The sequence below is a fragment of the Gopherus flavomarginatus genome, chromosome 1 (genome assembly GCF_025201925.1).
Source record: "Gopherus flavomarginatus isolate rGopFla2 chromosome 1, rGopFla2.mat.asm, whole genome shotgun sequence".
Lineage (NCBI taxonomy): Eukaryota > Metazoa > Chordata > Testudines > Testudinidae > Gopherus > Gopherus flavomarginatus.
In genome coordinates this window covers 288,315,832-288,334,697 of record NC_066617.1, presented here as the reverse complement: position 1 = coordinate 288,334,697, position 18,866 = coordinate 288,315,832, and the positions used below count along the sequence as shown (strand labels likewise).

At 36.6% G+C, this 18,866-nt stretch overlaps 1 protein-coding gene across 4 annotated transcripts in view; it reads left to right on the top strand.

Annotated features, from left to right (window-relative positions):
* NDFIP2 (Nedd4 family interacting protein 2) overlaps positions 1–17,769 on the top strand; it is an 83,470-nt gene extending 65,701 nt beyond the window's left edge. For 3 of the 4 annotated variants that reach the window (XM_050951466.1, XM_050951446.1, XM_050951476.1), the window contains 4 exons: positions 5,049–5,173; positions 8,491–8,557; positions 13,874–13,979; positions 15,973–17,769. In XM_050951466.1, coding sequence (XP_050807423.1) covers positions 5,049–5,173; positions 8,491–8,557; positions 13,874–13,977 — 296 coding nt within the window. In that variant the 3' untranslated portion in view covers positions 13,978–13,979; positions 15,973–17,769. Of the gene's footprint in view, positions 1–5,048; positions 5,174–8,490; positions 8,558–13,873; positions 13,980–14,842; positions 15,050–15,972 lie in introns of those variants that run through there. The other variant, XM_050951455.1, reaches the window with a different exon arrangement.
* The last annotated feature ends 1,097 nt before the right edge of the window (positions 17,770–18,866 follow it).

The following is an 18,866-nucleotide window of genomic DNA, read 5'->3' as shown; positions in this document are numbered from 1 at the left end:
TACCACTAATGCTTGCAAATATTACTGTTGCTTGATTCTCTCAGAAAATCTATATTAGAGAGCAACTGCATTGCCTTTGTTATGAATTTAGGAGCTTCTGAGCTTCAGTTTCTCAGATCAACAGCCAAACTTTCTAAAGAGCAGAAGAGGAGTTTTATTGTTAGTATAGATAAATACAAGTTCCAGCTTCTTGTGGGCCATTGAGTCTAATGACCGTTTCGCTGCCAGAATCCATCACGCTTCTCTCTCATTTCAATTTTGATGATACTGAGATTTGAGCCTGTGCAATTTAAAAAACAAACCGTACCAAACCAAAACATTAAACCCACAATTTTCCCCCAAAAGAGGGTCAGAAAGAGAATAAACATGTATCAGATGTTAGTCTGGTGATTTAGTGTACTACTGAAAGAGAATCAGATGGTGGTGGGGGCAGTATAACAATCAGAGTAGAACAGAATGGAAAGAGTAGAGTAGAGCTCCTTCGGCACTGAAAATATTAGTGGTATTTTAACTGCTGACGCTTTGAGGCTTATGACTTTTTTTTTTTTTTTTTTTTTAAACCTTCTGCATCCTCTGTTGCATGCAGTTCTTCCAAGTGAAGTTGTCCTGTTCCCAAGCCCTTAAGGCTTAAGGACACAGAAGGCCATGTTTGACCCAAATAGGATCATAATAGGAAGTGGCAAAAACGTTTCTTCATAATTTTTCTTGAGTGCCAGAAGGCTTGTAAAGGCTTTTTTAAATGTGGCAGCATATGTTGCTGACTCAGAGTTCTTAAGGTATATTCAGCTGTTTCAATACTGAGTGAAGTGGTAGTGTTTGGCAGATCCTGGATGGATAGTCCTGGAGTCTGAAATCTTTCCATGGTACAGTGCAGTATGAGCAGCAGCGGTGACAGCTGCTCTGCTAATAGGCTTCAATCATATTTTGGAACAGTCCTTCTAATGAGAGCGAAGAACCTAGAACTCCTTTTTGTCGCTTACACAGTGGTGCCTCCTAGCCTGCAAGATAGTGTATTCTATACAGAAGACCAGAGAGGGGCTGCATTACAGCCTGTCCCCAGGTTGGCCGAGGGAAGAGTAATTCCATCTTTCCTATCAACTTAATTCTCTGCACAATCCTCTTTGTGCAAGACATGGCAGTTGGGAGGTACAACTCTAGAGGGTAACTAAACCATAAGTGAGAAACAGCATGGGCTTTATATAGCACTAGTAATGCCAGAAAAACATACTTTTTTTTAAAAAATCAAACTACAGAATTAGTGGAAGAAAGGCAACAGATGTTGCTGAACTTCAGAAATCCATCTTATGATATCTTACTTGAAAATTTCATATTAGCTGGAGTCTAGGAGGAATGTCTTTTAGAAATAAAAACTGTCAAGAAGTGAAGACTACAAAGGTTTTAAAAAAAAAAATTGCACTTAGTCAGGAAATATATGCTGAACACTGCCTCTAATCAGGATAGGGCTTTTTGTGCAAAAATAAGTTTGGTGGTGGTAGGTTTTGTTTGTTTGTTTTTGAACTTGCAAGTTTTTAAATGGTAATCAGGTACATTGAAAACTGTGTCCACAGCCTTGTTATAAGCTTGGTAAAGACTTGAGGGCTTTCAGGACAAATTTCTGGGTTGAATTCAATTTCACTTCGTGTGCACTTTACATATAAAGTAAACAAAATGTAATGATAAATAGGTTCCACTACAGTAGATAGCAAGAGTGCTTTATATAATAAAACTAAGGATGTGTGTCCGTTCCCCTCCCTACCTCCCTTATTGGTATGCTTGGGAGATTCTTTAACCTTGATTCATGTTTGATAAAATAACTTGGGACTTCTGTCATCTTCCCTACAAAATGTTTAGGAAGTTCTATATCAAGAAAAGAAATTTTTGTCATATTTAAGTTTCACTTGAGTTTTCCCAAGTAAGTGCACAGAAGTTTGTAATAGCTTGAAGTAAGCTCTATATTTTTGAAGTAGAACATCCACAACTTTGATATTTCTTTTTTGTCAGTTAAACTGTTTTCCTTGTAGAGATTTTTATACAATTCTTTAGACCAGTTTTTTAAAAAATGCTTAAGAATGCCAAGATATACTGATATCTAGCTATATTGTACTATACTATAGAAGTGCTATTTATTTATTATTGTTCACTATTGAGTGCAAGAGTCTGCACTTAATACCAAATAGTTTGCTGTCTCAATAACTCCTCCCATTGAAAAACCTATTCTTTTCAAGAATGAGTAATAAAGCAAAAGGGCTTTGATCAATGTAGTTGTAAGAGTGAGTGTCACAAGTATTTATTTTATTTTGTAAAGCACCTTTTGTGTTTCACAATTGTGTTCAGAGTACAAATTGCAGCAAACTAGTGAGATTGACTGCACAAGTGATATAGTGCTAAAATGAATGGCACCAGTCTACAAAGAAAGCAGGATGTAAGTGCATTAGTGAGAGAGTAGCTGGACTAACTGAAAGGTGTGGTCTGTATTGTAAAGTTACTTGATTTTTCAGTGAGAGCACCCAATGCAGGAACACCTGGGCAATATTCCTGGAACCCAAGGCCTTGTGAGAAGGAGCACGTCAGAAGAGCAGTAGCTGTTCTGTCAACTTTTGCTTGTCTGTCTAGCTACTGTCATTGGCCCACTACTGTAGTGTGATGCTCCAAAGAGGGCAGTGCAACTGGCAGGCAAGGAGGTGCCAATGGGGCCTGTTATGCTGGTGGGGAGAGCTGGTCCCTTGACAGTGGGGCCTGGCACGTGTCTGGTCAGTACCCATAACAGACACTCCCATTGCACAGCATAATGGGCGGCTGTTTCCCACTGTCCAGCACATGGCCCAGTCCTGCTCTTCTAGCTGTACCCCTTTATTGCCCTGGGAGATTTTGTGGGGGCAGAGTCACCCTGATGTGCTTTTACTCTGTCCTGCTAATGAAGTTACTGCAATTATAACTTTGCAGTTGTAACGTATGTCACAGCAAATGCTTGAAAAGATTGTCTTTAACAAAGATAGCACCTGCAACTCATCAACTCAGCTTTGCCTTGTGACAATGCCCTGTTCAGGGCAGAGAGTACTCTTTGCCAGTTGTCCCTATGCAGGAGGTTGCTTTAACTCTTACGGGACAGGAGTCAGTTTTACCCCTGAATCTGTTTGTGGGGAGGCGGCGCAAATATTAAGGGGGGACTGGAGAAGGAAAGAGCCTCATGAGGGATCTCAGTATTGGGGAAGGCAGGGACCCCTGAGCACGGAGACCTTAATCTAACCCTGGACTGGGGGTGCAAAGACCTGCCTTATGGAAAGGGTGGGCAGAGATCACAGACCCTTCCTGGTTCTTGAGCTACTGTGTATCTCGAACATTGGTGTTGGGGGGACTAAAAGTAGGGGAAAAAAGTGTGCAATTATCTCCAGTGTATTCTAATATCCATAAACCAAGCATTTGAAATGTTCCTTTTCTGACAAACATTAACTGTAGCTCCAGTCAGGTAAGTTACAGTGCAAAGTATATTGTTTTACACTGGATTTCATTTATGGCTAGCAATTCTGACCACTGAAAGACAGCTCCCTTTGGAATATAAATGTACTAGACAGTAAATCAGGAGGGGACAAACATAGCTCACATCAACCCTGTATGGATAAGTCATTGAAGCTTACAGCTAGATATTTGTAAGGAGATTTTACTGATCCCGTTTACTTTAAACTAAGCAAGCGTTCTGGCAGACCAACTTAGCCTCTGTAGTCTCTCCCAGATGGCTGATGAATCAGGAAGTAAGACGCAGTATATCTGCAGTGCAGATAGGGTCATGCCTTCCACCCAGGTAGACAGACATTTACTACCTTTGTTTGCGCTAACATGCTAAAATAGTTACAAGGATGCTGCAGTGCAGGCAGTGTCACAGGCTACCCACCCATGTACGTACCCATGGACCTACGCAGGTTTGTACTCAGGCAAATGGCTTATGCTGCAGCATCCGCACTGTTCTTTTTCACACACAAGCTTGAGCAGAGGTTGCATGTATCTGTATACCAGGCTGGGAAATTATGCTTTCAACTGCAGTGTAGCCAATACCCTTTGATCTCTTCAGTTTCCCACTGTCTCATCCACTCCAGAACTCTTTAATCTTTCTTGTCCTACTTCTCTCTTCTAAGTGTTCTGGTTCCTTTTAAGAAAAGAAAAAGGCAAAAAGCTTCCAGTTACTCCCATGGCTTGGAGACCATTTTACTGAGAATTTGTGCACTTTGTACATCACATACAAGCTGATGTCCGCACAGACATTATCATTCTCACTTGCTAACTGCTGCTAAACATGTAAAAGGCCAATCATTGAGAACTTGTATGAAGAATGAGATTGGTCTGTTAGTGAGAGCAGTGTGAAAATTTTAAGCACAGTGGTATTTCTGTTTGTCTTCCCATGAAAATAAGAGATGTTATCAAAATGTATTCCATTTACCTGAATAATATATTGCAGATTGTATTATACCACCAAGTGCTGATATCAGATTTCATTGATACCAAATCATGGTGATCAGAGTCCTGTTTTTGTAATATGTCAGCCTCCCAATAGATTTTTTTCACTTATCAATTTATAGTGCAAAATAAATATAATTATTTTATCCAGACGAGGCAAATCTCTGCATAGAATCAGTCAAGTGTTTGTAATTGCATTTTCCTTATTGTTAAACTTGCTACGCTTTTCATAGCTCTAATACAAATTTATCACTTCATGTATTTATCTAATTCATAGTGCTTATTTGATCATTCCTGTGGTTCTATAGCTTCCAGTCAAAGTTCTGTGGAGGATGTAACACTTTTTTAAAGAGGGAATCTACTTTTATTTGGTTTCCTTCTCTGTTTAAAATAGCTGGCTGGATATTAACTAGTGTATTTTTTAAGGTGTATATACACTTAAATTTCTGAAGGATACTATTTTTTATCAGAAATAGTAATAGGGATCAATAATCTTATAAATATACTTGCTTATTAGTACATTAAAGTAAATTAGTTTTATTTATGGCTAAACAAGAGTGAACTGTCACTAACACAACTACTATTTCTCTTGGTCTTAGTGGCATTTATTTTCAACTGGATTGGATTTTGTTTATCCTTCTGTATAACTAACACCATAGCAGGAAGGTATGGTGCAATCTGTGGATTTGGCCTATCGCTGATCAAATGGATTCTCATTGTACGGGTAAGGTTCTTGATGGATATTTTGTGCCTGTGTCTTTATGGAATGAAACTAAAAGATTCTTGGTGTCTAGTTTCTTTAAATACAGTTTAAACTGGTGTATTGACTTTTATTAGATTTTCTAATATTTTAAGTTAATGAAATAAATATTTACTAATGTGGACATTGCAACATTTTGTCAGTGAACTTGATTGTTTTAATTCCCTTAACAGCTTTTACTGTCTTCTAATATGTAGATTCTTGAATGTTGTTACCTTTTATCTGCTGTAATAGTTTTACCTTGTTACGTGCCTATTTCTACCAGAAAAGGATTCAACTGTGAAAGGTTACTGGATTTTTGCGTAAAGGTGCATAATAAATTTGGGTTCTTATCTGCCATCAATCCATCGGTACAAGAGTCTATGTAGAATATAATAGGGGACTTCTTAAAAATGGTCAGGGCCTCCTTTGATCTTTTGGGAGGTGAAGACATCTTAAGGCTCTGTCCCCTTTCTGAATAGCTCAGTGCTGTTTTCTGTGACATTCCCCAAATCTGTCAACACAGTGACTCCACCGGCAGACCTTTGTTTTCCCACTAGGATGCTTGCTTATGTCTGTCTTTTTAGATTTCCCCAATGGATTATTTATGTTAGAAGAAAATAAACTAAGAGGAGACAGTTATGGTAAGATGTATATAAAATAATGAATAAAGAGGAGATAATACAAGAACAAGGAGGCATTAAATGAAACTGGAAAATTTAAAATTAAAGAGAAACACTTGAAAAGAAAAACACTATGGAACTCATTACCATAGTCTGCTGTTGAAGCCAAGAATTTGTCAAGATTCAAAAAAGATTTGAATATTTTCTATGGATAACAAGAATAACTAGAATGATACTGGAATACTGTATCCAGTTCTGTTAACATTTTAAAAAAGGATTTTGAAAAATTCACATGTGCAAAAAAGACCTGCAAAAAAATGATTTATGGATTGGAGAAAATGCCTTACCGTGAGAGACTTAAAGAGCTCAGTCTCTTTAGTTTATCAAAATGAAGATTGAGAGGTGCCTTGATTAGTGTATAAGTATCTTCATGGGGAGAAAATGATACCGATGAAAGGTCCTTTTAATGTTATGCCTTTTCCTACTACAAGAAGCTAGAAACTGAAGCCATACAAATTTAAAATAGAAAAAAGGCATGTTTTTAACAGTGAGGATTATTCACCACTGGAGCAAACTACCAAAGGAAATGGGAGATTCTTCTTCTCTTGATGTCTGCTCTGGATACTGTTCTATGATATCAGATATCTGCTGAGATATGCTTTAGCACAGCACAAATTACCAGGCTTGATGCAGGGTTAACTGGGAGCAATTTAATATTTTGTGATAGGCAGGGCAGACTAGATGACCTAATAGTCAATTCTGGGCTTAAACTCTATGAATCTGTGAAACTGCAGCACCTCTTTAGAGGCACAGCACAGAACTTTCAGCGCAATGTAAGGAAGGTGGAGACTAAGGCATTAAGCCATCTTTTGTGCCCTGCTAGTTCTGGGCTGTTCTAGGGGCTGCAGCAGCTATTGATGTAATTCAGCCCTGGAGGATTGTCTAATTTATGACAACCTTATTTGGCTGCCTTGAATGCTGCATCGTTGCCAAGAATCTCTGTAGCACTATATGTTGTGGCCTCTCCCTAATATGTCCCACCCATCTTAGCCATGTCTCCTCTCCAGTACTTGTGAGCGGCGTCTGAGAAAGACAGCCTATAGCTGTTCCCTCACTTTCTGTGCCAGGGAAATTTTCTCTTGGCTGATTCGGGACTTTGAGTCCTTTTATGCCGTTTTGGTTCTTTTTACCTAGTGTAGAAAGGCCAGGATGGGAGTGTGTGTGTGTCAGAATCTCATCCTTGTTAGAAATTAGGAGGATCTTCTGAGATTATTCAAAATAAGCCTACAATGGGGTTTCTTGCATATGGATGGTCTGTTTACTTGGTCCTGCCTCAGTGCAGAGGGTTGGATTTGTGACCTCCTAAGGTCCCTTCCAATCTGCATTTGTATGATTCTGTGTGTCTGACGCAACTGATGCTAACCACCTAGGAATCCATGAGATATGGATTTGAGACACTTCTATAACGGTTTCAGCTATCAACTCCCAATTCCAACGCTGACTCTGACTCTTCCCTTGATTTTTTTTGTTTATTTCTTGGAGTGAGTGAATGCTGTTAGAAACAGAAATCTTTTGTAATTAACTTTAATGAATGAAAATTATTTTCACTCTGAAAAAAAATTAATGAAAATCATAAACAAAATCCTCACTGGTCTAAATCTATAGAACTCCATTGATTTAATTCAAGTGAGGATCTGAGCACATATCTTCATTTTAGTAAAAGTGATGTCTGGACTTAAACATTAATTAGCTATTTTACAAAATGTACTGGAAATGACTATATAGGCAAACTCTTGGTGCATATTGTCACAGCATACTGAGTAGTGGTAGGACAGGAAATGTACAGAAAATTATTGAACTACAACTAAACAAATTATTTTTGTTTTAATAATTTTTAGAGAAGAGTTACAGTTGGAAGTAGGAGTAGCGAGAGATCTAAAGTAAGCTCTGGAGGCATTTGATTAGCCTTTTTTATCAGTGAAGCATGCCGTCTGGTAAAGGAAAAGATACTGGTCTCCAATACCATCACACCCTGCCCTCCAGCTGCCTGTTCATATTCCCACATGACAGAAGACAAGACTGTCTACCATAGTCACTAACAAGAACAGTTGAAATGCCACTTCAAGGTTCATTTAGCTGTGTTCAGTTCACTGCTGGGAACTGAATGCTGGAGCATCTACTTTGAAAATGAAAAGACTTTTTAATGAGTTGGGGGTCTTTATGGGACTGGTATTTTTGGCAGCGATTAACAGTAGGGGGTGTACAGAAGGTCAAAAGCTCTTCTTTTGAAGGGTCAGCAGAACATCCCCGTCTGATAAGATTAAACTAATGTGGCTTTTAGTGTTAATATCTAAAGCAGCAGGCTGCTGTAGTGTGTTTGGGATGGCAGACATTGAAAGAGCTGACAGTAATTCATTATAATAGAAAATGTCAGATGATTCAAATGAGTAATATTTTTTTCACAAGAGAGCTTGGAAATCCTTTGGTTGAAAAAGACAACACTGAAGCTATTTGTGTATTTTACAGCTTCTCGAAATACTTGTTTGCTTTTCTACCCCAATGCCTTTTTTTATATTTAAATGTGCTTGTTCGCTGTTTTTCCTTTTGTCCTAGATGCATTTAAAATATTAAATGCAATTTGTGTTGTGTATTACTGTGGTTAATCTTTGTCTGTTTTAGTTCTCAGACTACTTTACTGGATATTTCAATGGACAGTACTGGCTTTGGTGGATATTTCTTGTACTTGGTAAGTTTTATAATTCAAAACAAATCTTATTTTGGTGGAGAATTTCTTAAAGATGAGTTGGGTATATGTTCAAAAAATCAAAACATTACAGTAAATACTAGAAAGCTATGTGTTTTTTATCTCCATCTATTAAAAATCTTGTTTTGTGCTTTTTTCCCCATTTCTTTCACCAAAGTCTTGATTGTCATCCTATTCCTGTGTGAATTTCTGGTTCCTCTATTGATCTTCAGTTCAGAGTTCTATGCTGGAAATATTGTAATTATGCAGATTACGTAGCTTGTGTTTTAAAACAAAAATAACATGGCTGATAAGAGTATAGAGTTACACAGTTAAAACTATAAACTTAAATTAAACATGTTAGCTATAGGCGTTAATTTTCAATATCTACATGTGTAACTTGTACATATTCAGTCATTAAAGTTCTCAGAAGATTTTAAGGGATATGACAGATGCTACCATCCAAAATCAGTCTTTGAGTCATGAAAGTATCCTCTTTTTTTTTTTGCCTTTGAAATGCATATTATATTAATCATTACTCAGTCAGGCAAGGGGGAAGGCGTCATGCTTTTTGATCACAGTACTTTCGTTCAGTCTGTGTTTTCTTGAGCATGAAGCTAAACAGACTTTTGAGAAGCTTTCATAGATTTCTAATTTTTGCTCCTTTGTCTCTGCTTTAGTTAAATAATTATGATGTATAAACTTAATACCGTTGTAGCTTTTTCCTTATGTGTGAGTTCAGTCTATACCATTAATTTATTTTAATTCCTGCCATTTTCTAACTGGAGAAATGCATTAAAATTTGATGTTGCTGAATCAGTAGGTGGCACTCTTTCCTCTGAGATGTAAGGGACCCAGCAACAGTATGTTAGGGGCCTTATGCTGTTGGGCGAGATGTAGAACCCAGATATTGACTCTTTATGATCATTGAAGTTCCTTGGAACACTCTAGCAACTTAACATTTCCCCTTTCACTTTCAGTTGGCTATGAGGGGTATTCTTCACTTTTTATCCTCAACTTGCTTTTGTTCTGTTGTGGTGTGCTGTTGGGGCCAGAAATCAATGGGAATTGCAATTGCTGAAAATCTCTTAGCAACAGGTCTTTAAATAGCTTTAATGTTTTATGCCAGAGGTGACTGCATTTCAGCAGTGGATGAAATGATTCCTTGCATACATATAAAATAATTTTAAGTCAAAATTTTTAAATGTGGGTTCCTAAAGTAAGGACTCTTAACTCATCTTTGCCCACCTATATAAAAGGAGCGTGCTTTTCAGAGGTTTTGTGCACCTGCAACTCCCATTAATTTCAGTAGCATCTTGTGGGTACCCACGACCTCCACACACAAAAAATCAGGCCATGTTTGTTTAGATGCCAGATACAAATTAAGAAGCTTAATAAACTACTCTCTCAAGTTTGAAAATGTTGACCTTAATTTGTAATGCTTATAATATTTTTTTTAATCCTTTTGGGATGAAAGGCACTCCCTGGCTTTTAGATATATTGAATAATCAGAATTCACACTTTCTAAGGATAGCTATGTCAGTCCAAACATTAATTTATGTGAATATTTTAAAATTACAGTCTTTTTTAATATCTTGGGCTATGTGTTACATTGACTACATTCTGATCCTGTAATTTTTGTCAAGTAGAGACTCTTAACAGAACATGGGAAAGAATACTGTGAGCTTGAAGGGACATAAATATTTTTTTATTTTTATTTTATTCATTTATTACTACTTTTAAAAAAAAAACAAATCTTTCTGGTTGGAACACCATTTAAAGGGCATGATCTGTCCTTTTCTTCTAAAATCCTTTTTAAAAAGGAAAAACAACTGAAAGTTTTTCTGCTGTCCTGCTTATATTCAGAAGGATCTTTTGGACAATACTTTGAGTAGCACCATCAAACATGCTCAGGCTCACTCATCTGCCTTTTCTTTTTTTCATGGTTAGATGCCTGTCCCATGCATACTTCTCTTTTTTTAGAGTCTGGAGAGAGTGGTGTACTACCCACAAGAGTCAGACGGGCTGCTCACAAAGTACTGTCAAATGCACAAAGTCAACACACTGGAAAAAAAGAATACTGATGTTTTTAAAGAGTTGCTTTGTTTTCTCCCCCCCCCCCCCCAAAAAAAAAAAAAACAATTAAAAAAAAGTACACTGCTGGCTAAGTTTCCCAACTGGGAGAAATTCATAAAGTTGATTGAGCTTGGATCTGCTGCTCAATATACATGCTGTGCAAAAAAGAGCTTTCACTTGTGGCTCCTTGAAAGCCACCTACCTGCCCTCCCTTCCTGTTCTTGTACAACCCCCACAGCTGGACATGGAATCAGTTTGCGTTCATGGTTGCAGGTTCATGCAGTAGAATGCCAGTCTAAACTTCACTTCTCTGTTCCTATAGCATTCAACATAGTCACAAAAACATATGACCTGATCTTAGGTAGAGCTGGGTGTAATGTTTTGGCTAAAACTAATGCAGAATCAGGTCAACTGAAATATTTCAAGAATTCATGTTGATTTTGGTGAATTGTTTAGTTGAAAAAAATTAAATGTTCATTGGACCAGAAAGAATACATAAGAATGAATGATTGATTGATTGTTTTTAGTCCAGTTAACAAGGTACGCACTTTAGGGATTGGTGGGGAGACACCTAGGTTCCAGTCCCTGCTCGAATGAATACTTCGTTTATACAAAGCAGAACTGCTGTAATGGGAGCGATAGAAACCCCCACAGAATAGCCTGGTGGTTAGGACATTCACCTGGGAGGTGGGAGACTTTGGTTCAAATCCTTGCTCTAGCGTGGGAATGTCAATCTGGATCTTCCACATCCCGGGTGGATGCCCTGAACACTGGGTTATTAGGCATGTGGAGGGCATCTCTACTTACTCAGTCTTGTAAATGTTCCCTTGTGAATTTAGCCCTTTGTTTCCAAATTTCCTTTTTTGTTTTTGTTTTAAAGGGTTAAAAATGCCCAGAAATGAAACATTTAATTTCAAGTCAAACAAATGTTTAATTTGATCCTCAACTTTTTTTCTATTTGCTGAAAACTCAGGAAAACTTTGGATTTGGGTTGTTCTGAAATTAATTTTTTCCAGAGGTTTTTGGAACTGCCAATGAACCAAAAAACAAGTTATTCACATAACTCTACTCTCAAAGTCAACAGTCTGCAAAACTTTCCCTAGCCCCTAGCACCATTTGGTGGTGGCTGGGTGAATGAGTTCAATTTTTTTAGTAGGGTGATTTCTACACAACAAAAAGCAAGAGTTCGGGGCAGGGGGACACAGGAAAGAAATCACAGTGAGAAGGAAACAGAAGTCCTAGGCATGGATAGTGGGGGAGGGGAGAATGAACAAAAGCAGGGCAATTACAGTAACTGTATTGGGACATAACCTGTTGGTATACAGGGGAGGGGAGAAAGTGTGCCAATCCCAGAGCTAGTAGTGGTTTTGACTAACACAAAAGTTTGGGATCCATTGGTATATAAACTTCAAGACAACTGTAAAATATTCAGTCCTCAGATGAGCATACATCTCTAATTATGGTCTGGTCTACACTACAGAGTTAAGGTTGACCTAAGGGCAGCTTACGTTGACCTAACTCTGTAAGCATCTACTACACTAAATGTAACTCCGACCGATGTAATTCTCCCACAACACCAACGTAATAACTCCACCTCTGCAAGAGACATAGCGCTTAAGTTGATGTAGTTTGTGTCGACACAATGTCAGTGTAGACACTGTGTTGCTTACATCGACTGATACCTTTCAGAAACCCTCCCACAATGCCCCACACTAGCAGTTAAATTGGTATAAACATTCCTGGTGAGGATGTGCACCACGAACACAAGGCATAGCGTGGATGTGTAAAATAGATTGGATTACTTTGCTTGCTGTATGTCGACGTAACTTCGGTTGACTTAATTTTATAGTGTAGACTTGCTCTATATAAGCTTAGCTATACTAGTGAGAAACATATGCATGGGCTGGTAAAATTAGTTTTTCAGTATTCTAAAAGAAGCTTGCTAGCTTTAAAGGGGGCACCGTCAACTTGAACATAGGAGTTGCTGTGCTAGATCAGACCCAGAATCCATCTAGTCCATTATATTGTCTCTGACAATGGCCAGCAGCATGGAAGAAAGTGCAAAAAACAAACAACAAAAAAACTTCACAATAGGCAGATGTAGTATTAGTGTCTTCTTAATGCCTAAAAGTTAGAGATTGCTTTAAAACCAGAATCATTAAGTGTGATGTACCTTTCACAACTACTTTTTTCAATATTTACTGTAATAATAATAATAATTATTAATACCACCTAACTCTTAAATAGCCACTTTCATCAGTAGATTTCAAAATGTTTACTTACCTCTTTTATGTCACAGGGCGGTCAAGTGAGTTGCCCAAGGTCACCCAGCAGGGGAGTAGCAGAGCTGGGAATAGAGCCAGGGTTTCCTGAATTCCAGTATAGTTTATCCCCTAGGCCATACTACCTGCCTTATACTCCTTGATAGTCTTTTTAGTCAAAAAATGTCCAGTCTGTCATTGAATTGCTCAATTGTCATCAACATCATATGAAAGTGAGTTCATCTAATTATGCATTGAAACTTGAAAAATAACTTCCACCTGACCAGTTTGTACCTACTGTTATAAGTAACTCCCTCATCTTTCAGCTCTAATAATTTAGAGAAAGCGTGTGTTAATTTCTAAATGACTTGCACCAAAAAAGCATACTTGCAACTAATGCTCAACAAATCTTGTGTTAATCAGTCAACACTCTGCCTCTTCTTTTAGCCAGCCAAAAAACTTCACCTGTCCAAACGTCAGCTACTGCCATTTATTATCTTCCTGCGAGAGAATTTTATTTATTTATTTGGCTGGAAGTACATTTACTTTCCTACATCTATATATTTCTGGTTATGTTTTAGATTTCAGATGGTCTTCTGACACAGCTGCAGTTTTATTGTTCTGAGTTAAAAGCTATATTTAAAAAAAAGAAGAAGAAACAGAGAGCAATTCTATAAAACTATTGCAAACCTTCTTTGTGTACTTGAAAAAAATTGTTTTATGTTGATACTTTGCATGGTTAGTAACCTAAAACCCTGAAATTCATTTTAAATTCTTTCCTGATGTTAGAATATCATATTTATATAATCTGTATATCTAGATATAATGGGCCGAGACACTAAATTTGAGACTTACAACTCATGAGTTGATTAGTGGAAGATCAGGGTTATACAAATAATACTGACTTCTTAGATTATTAGCTGCATTAAAATAATGTAAGTACCTTAACACTTCTCATGATGTGTATTTTAAATATTTTCAGGTCTCCTCCTGTTCTTCCGAGGGTTTGTCAATTACCTTAAAGTCAGAAACATGTCTGAAAGCATGGCAGCTGCTCATAGAACAAGATTTTTCTTCTTGTATTAGAGGTAAGCATTTTTGTAAATATTTAATATTAAAACTTGCGTCTCTAGAGCAGTGGTTCTCAACCTGCGGCCCAATCAGCACACAGCTACAGCCCACATGACATCCCTGGGGCCATACAGGTAGTATTGCATGCAGCCCACAATGGTAAATAGGTTGAGAACCACTGCTCTAGAGGTAGATGCTGAGCACAAAAAAGCTGAAATCAAGATTTATTTCAAGGAACATTAAATCTTGGTCAGCAAAAAAAGAATTGTGTTGTGCCATGCCTTCTGAAAGTACTTCAGAAATATGATGCTTTTTATAACTCTACATTTTGAAAGTCAAACTATTGTTTTCTTTTGAAACTAGGATTCTAAAACTAAAACAAACTTAGAAATTTAAAGTGAAAATTGTTCATCTTGCATAATCAATCTACAGCCAATCAGGATAGAGTCATTAGCAAATGTGAACTGATTTGACTCATCAGTCATATCAATGCTTCCTTACTGGCAATCTCAATATTAAATTTGATTGACATATTGACTCTGTACATGACTGTTTTTAAGCCAGTTGTGAGCCATGATTTTTATTATGTATCTCACACTGTGCTCTGTATAACCTTAAGTTAGCTGACTAATCAGTTTCACACATGCCCACTTTTATGATCTTGTAGACTTTTTATCCATTAGGTAGATCTTTTACAGGAAGACTCCTTTTGCCTTTAGCATTACTAAACGCTATCTTCATGTCCATAAGTAACTATTGTAGCATTTTCCTTATTTCATGAACAACTTGAAGTGTTTGATATTGGTTTTTAATTTGATTTCATTTAGAAACTATATTTAACTTAATAAAGATGATTTTTCTTAACTTTTTTTTTTTCAAGATTGGCTGCAGGATCAGTATGAAGTAACCAGCAACACAGTATTGGAAGTCTGGGGGAATAAAAACTGAGACACTTAGTCTAGAAATGATGGGTCTTTTATTTAAGGTGGTGACATCCACTTAGACACCTACAGATAAAATATGGAAAATAATTACTTGTGCTGTGCTTTACAGATCTTGATCAAGAAATAAATCTAAGTGCATGAAATTGCAATGTACTGTGTTTTTACTTTGTGCCATTTTGTCAAAACTATGCAGTAAGGTAAACTCTTAATAATAATACAGGAAATATATGGCATTTAAAGATCAGCCTAAGTTAGTGGTGTCCACACTACAGTATTTTATTCTTTTCATAGCAATAACATCTTTCATTTTCTGAGCAGTACAGTGGCCTCTACATAGTAAGGAAAAGTTCAGTAAACACTGCATGAAAACCTCTAGCATCTATTTGCTAAATAAATAAGTTATGGTGTTGAATAAAATATGTGCAGGCATAAAACTTTTAAAACTCAGGGGTACTAAAAATTAACTGCATACATTGTATCTGAACACAGTGGCTTTAAGGAAGAACTAGGAGAAACTGTGATGGTTTGGTCTGTCATCTGAGATTGAAATCTGGTATGGGATGGAAGACGGGATTTATGCAGCACCCACTGATGTCAACTCATTGACTTCAATGGGTGCTCGGTTGGTCCCCAGACTTCTGACCTCGTCGCAGTGAGGGCTGTGGGGAAAAAAAGCTCTTCAAGAGCTGGAGAGAGTTTATATTTGTTCAAATGTTTTAAATATTAAATTGAAATAATACACTCAAAACAAATGCCAACAAGCATAAATGAATGAATTTTATTGATTTAATACAAGGAATAATTGCACTGGACAGAAAGTTACTTACCTGTCAGTGTTAACAACTCTAAAATGTCATGATACACACAAATCTTTCAAGAGAAAAACTATAGAATATTTTTGAAAGTTAAGGGTTGTTTTTTTTTAATCCTGTGCTTTCTTCTGTTATCCTGATTTGGAGAGTAACTGCTCCCCCCACCCCCTGCTGTAAATCTTAACTCAATTATCAGTGTTGCTTACAGGTAATCAGTCTGATGAACTGAAGTATGATTCTTTCTTTATCTTCAGACTGCATCAACCAGACATTCCTTTCCTTTACCAATGTGAAATTTCCAGATGATCAGTAACCCTCCAAGTTAATAAGATAGAAGACTACTAAAAACAGAAGACAAAGTTTTGAAGAAAAGATACAGCTTCTAAAATGAATGACAGGGTGGTTTTTGCTTAAGTGCCAGTTCTGTTCATTCTAGTAAATATTTATATTAAGTGTTGCCTTTGTTTTTGCACATTTGCATATGTGCTAACTAAAGGATAGGATTGAAATGAAAACAAACCATACATACAGTCTAATTATAGAGCTTAAGTACAGTCAGACTTGGTTAATCTGTGTTTGTTGTTTGTGAAAGCTTTAAGTGGCAGTTTGTCTCATAGCATGTTTGTGCCATTGTCTTGTTGATATGAAATTAAATTGAAAGTAAAAATGGAATACAGTAAATGATTCAGATTAACCAGGTCAGACTTATAGTTAGTTTTTTTTAATATAATTTAGGTTCATCTAATGATTGTGCAACATGCAACCTTTTTGTTATAAAGTTTACTAAAACTTGCAGCTTCTGATCATAATAAACCTGTATTGATCGGCTTTTATGAAACTCTCTGACCAAAATATCAATTGATTTAAAAATGAAATACCCCTTCTAGCTCCTATGTAAATAACTATTCATAGATTACTGTTTAGATTGCTTCTTAGGAATTATGTCAAAATTTTATTTGTAACTACAGTATTTTCTCATTCACTGTAAATTGTTTAATCTTAATATGGACAATATATATACACACTTTTTTTTGCTAATTTGGATGTTAAAGTGTAATTTTATTTTGGGTAATTCTAAAAGAGGGTAAAAACTTTAAATGTCCATCTGAACAATTTACTTTTTTCACAGTATGATTTGAATAACTAATTTGGGCCTGATCCTGAAAACCCTTTCTCATATGGAAAGTCCCATTAAAAGGGACAGACAGCGCTACTTTCACAAGCAAGTATTGGGACATCAGGCCTGATTCTGTAATTGGATCCATGTAGTTGGGCCTCTACTTCTGCATAGGTGCAATTGCAATCAGTTCCTTGGTTTGTAACATTGATCATCTTACTTAAGAAGGTTTGTGTTTATATAAACACAATCTGTTTTATTTAAATTTCTCAAAAGGGCTTTTATAGCTGTCTTACCATGCTTGTTTAGAATAAATACTCCAATGTTACATAAGAATGAAGCTGATGAGTACATTTTTATTGTCACTTTGGAAATAACTTTTTTCTTTATGGGTGTTTTTATTTGTTAAGGTTGTACTAGCAAAAATAGGAACAATGGGCTCTTGATAGTATTTACTTTAAAGTAGTGGTATTATTCTAAAATATATCATCTCTAGAAGGGTGCATTCTCCTGTTCATACACATACATAACTACCACTAATGTCTGTGAGACTTATGATTCTGACACAATGGGAGAATAGACCTCTTAATTCTTTACTACAACTGGAATCTCAGTTAAAACCAGTAATCAATATATTTTTGCATCTTTGAAAAACATTTTATTTTCTTTTTTTGTATTGGAGTTTTGCTTTAATGCTAACATTAAAAGAATGAGATTTATGTTGTCTTAAGTTAGTGCTATATTCAATTTTGTATCTATACTGAATGTTTTAAAAAATGCATATGTAAACTGGTCACATTGTTCATTTATTCTTAATCTTTCAAAACTACATAAAAGGTAAATGATCATGGACTAACACTTCAGGGGAAAACTCTTCTTCTTTCCAGCCTTTCCTGAAAAAAATAAAATAAAATTCATTATGTTTAATAGTTGATTTGCATTTCCCTTTGAATTTCATCTGTATTTTTTTTTGCATTCATTGTCCTTGTGAGAGAGAGAGCGATCAAATAAAACATTACATTTTGTTTTGCTAATTATGATGTTTACTTTTGGATTTTGCACCTTACATTAGAGAATTACACATTTATAGTATTCATCCATGTCATTTAGCATGTAATTACAAGTAAATTTCTGGCTAAATGAGTACAAATCCCAGCCTTCTATACTTATTCTCCCCTTCATTCCATGCTGTTTTACTTAAAACTACTATAGCAGACCTTAAAGTGGCCATCCTGCAGCAAAAAAACTTCAGGACCAGACTTCAAAGAGAAACTGCTGAGCTTCAGTTCAGCTGCAAATTTGACACCATCAGCTCAGGATTAAACAAAGACTGTGAATGGCTTGCCAATTACAGAACCAGTTTCTCCTCCCTTGGTTTTCACACCTCAACTGCTAGAACAGGGCCTCATCCTCCCTGATTGAACTACCTCATTATCTCTAGCTTGCCTGCATATATACACCTGCCCCTGGAAATTTCCACTACATGCATCTGATGAAGTGGGTATTCACCCATGAAAGCTCATGCTCCAAAACGTCTGTTAGTCTATAAGGTGCCACAGGACTCTTTGCTGCTTTTACAGATCCAGACTAACACGGCTACCCCTCTGATACTATATTGACGTTTCTTTTCACTACTTAGTACAAACATGAAAAGCACGTAATGCTGATTTCCGTTTTAAATTTACCTTGGTCACCTAGTACAGTAAATACCAATTTTCCCAAGTTAAATATCAACCTTCCAGTTCATTTCTCTGTTTACACCAGTACATTTTACAGTGTTCTTTCTTCTGAATCAAAATGTTTATTTTCGGGCTAGCTTGAAAAATTTCTCCTTTGTTCTGACAAAAAGAATGGGTAGAGTTAAAGCCTACATGTTATCTAATCCTCTGTAGATGATGTAGCACGTTAGTATCCTGAAATCTCATCAGCAGGGGGAAAGGAATTAGGACAATATTTTCAAAGACTATGCAATCTCTTCCAGATGTGTCAAATGCTGTGTACTTTTCTTGCTATTTCCTGTGAACTTGGGTA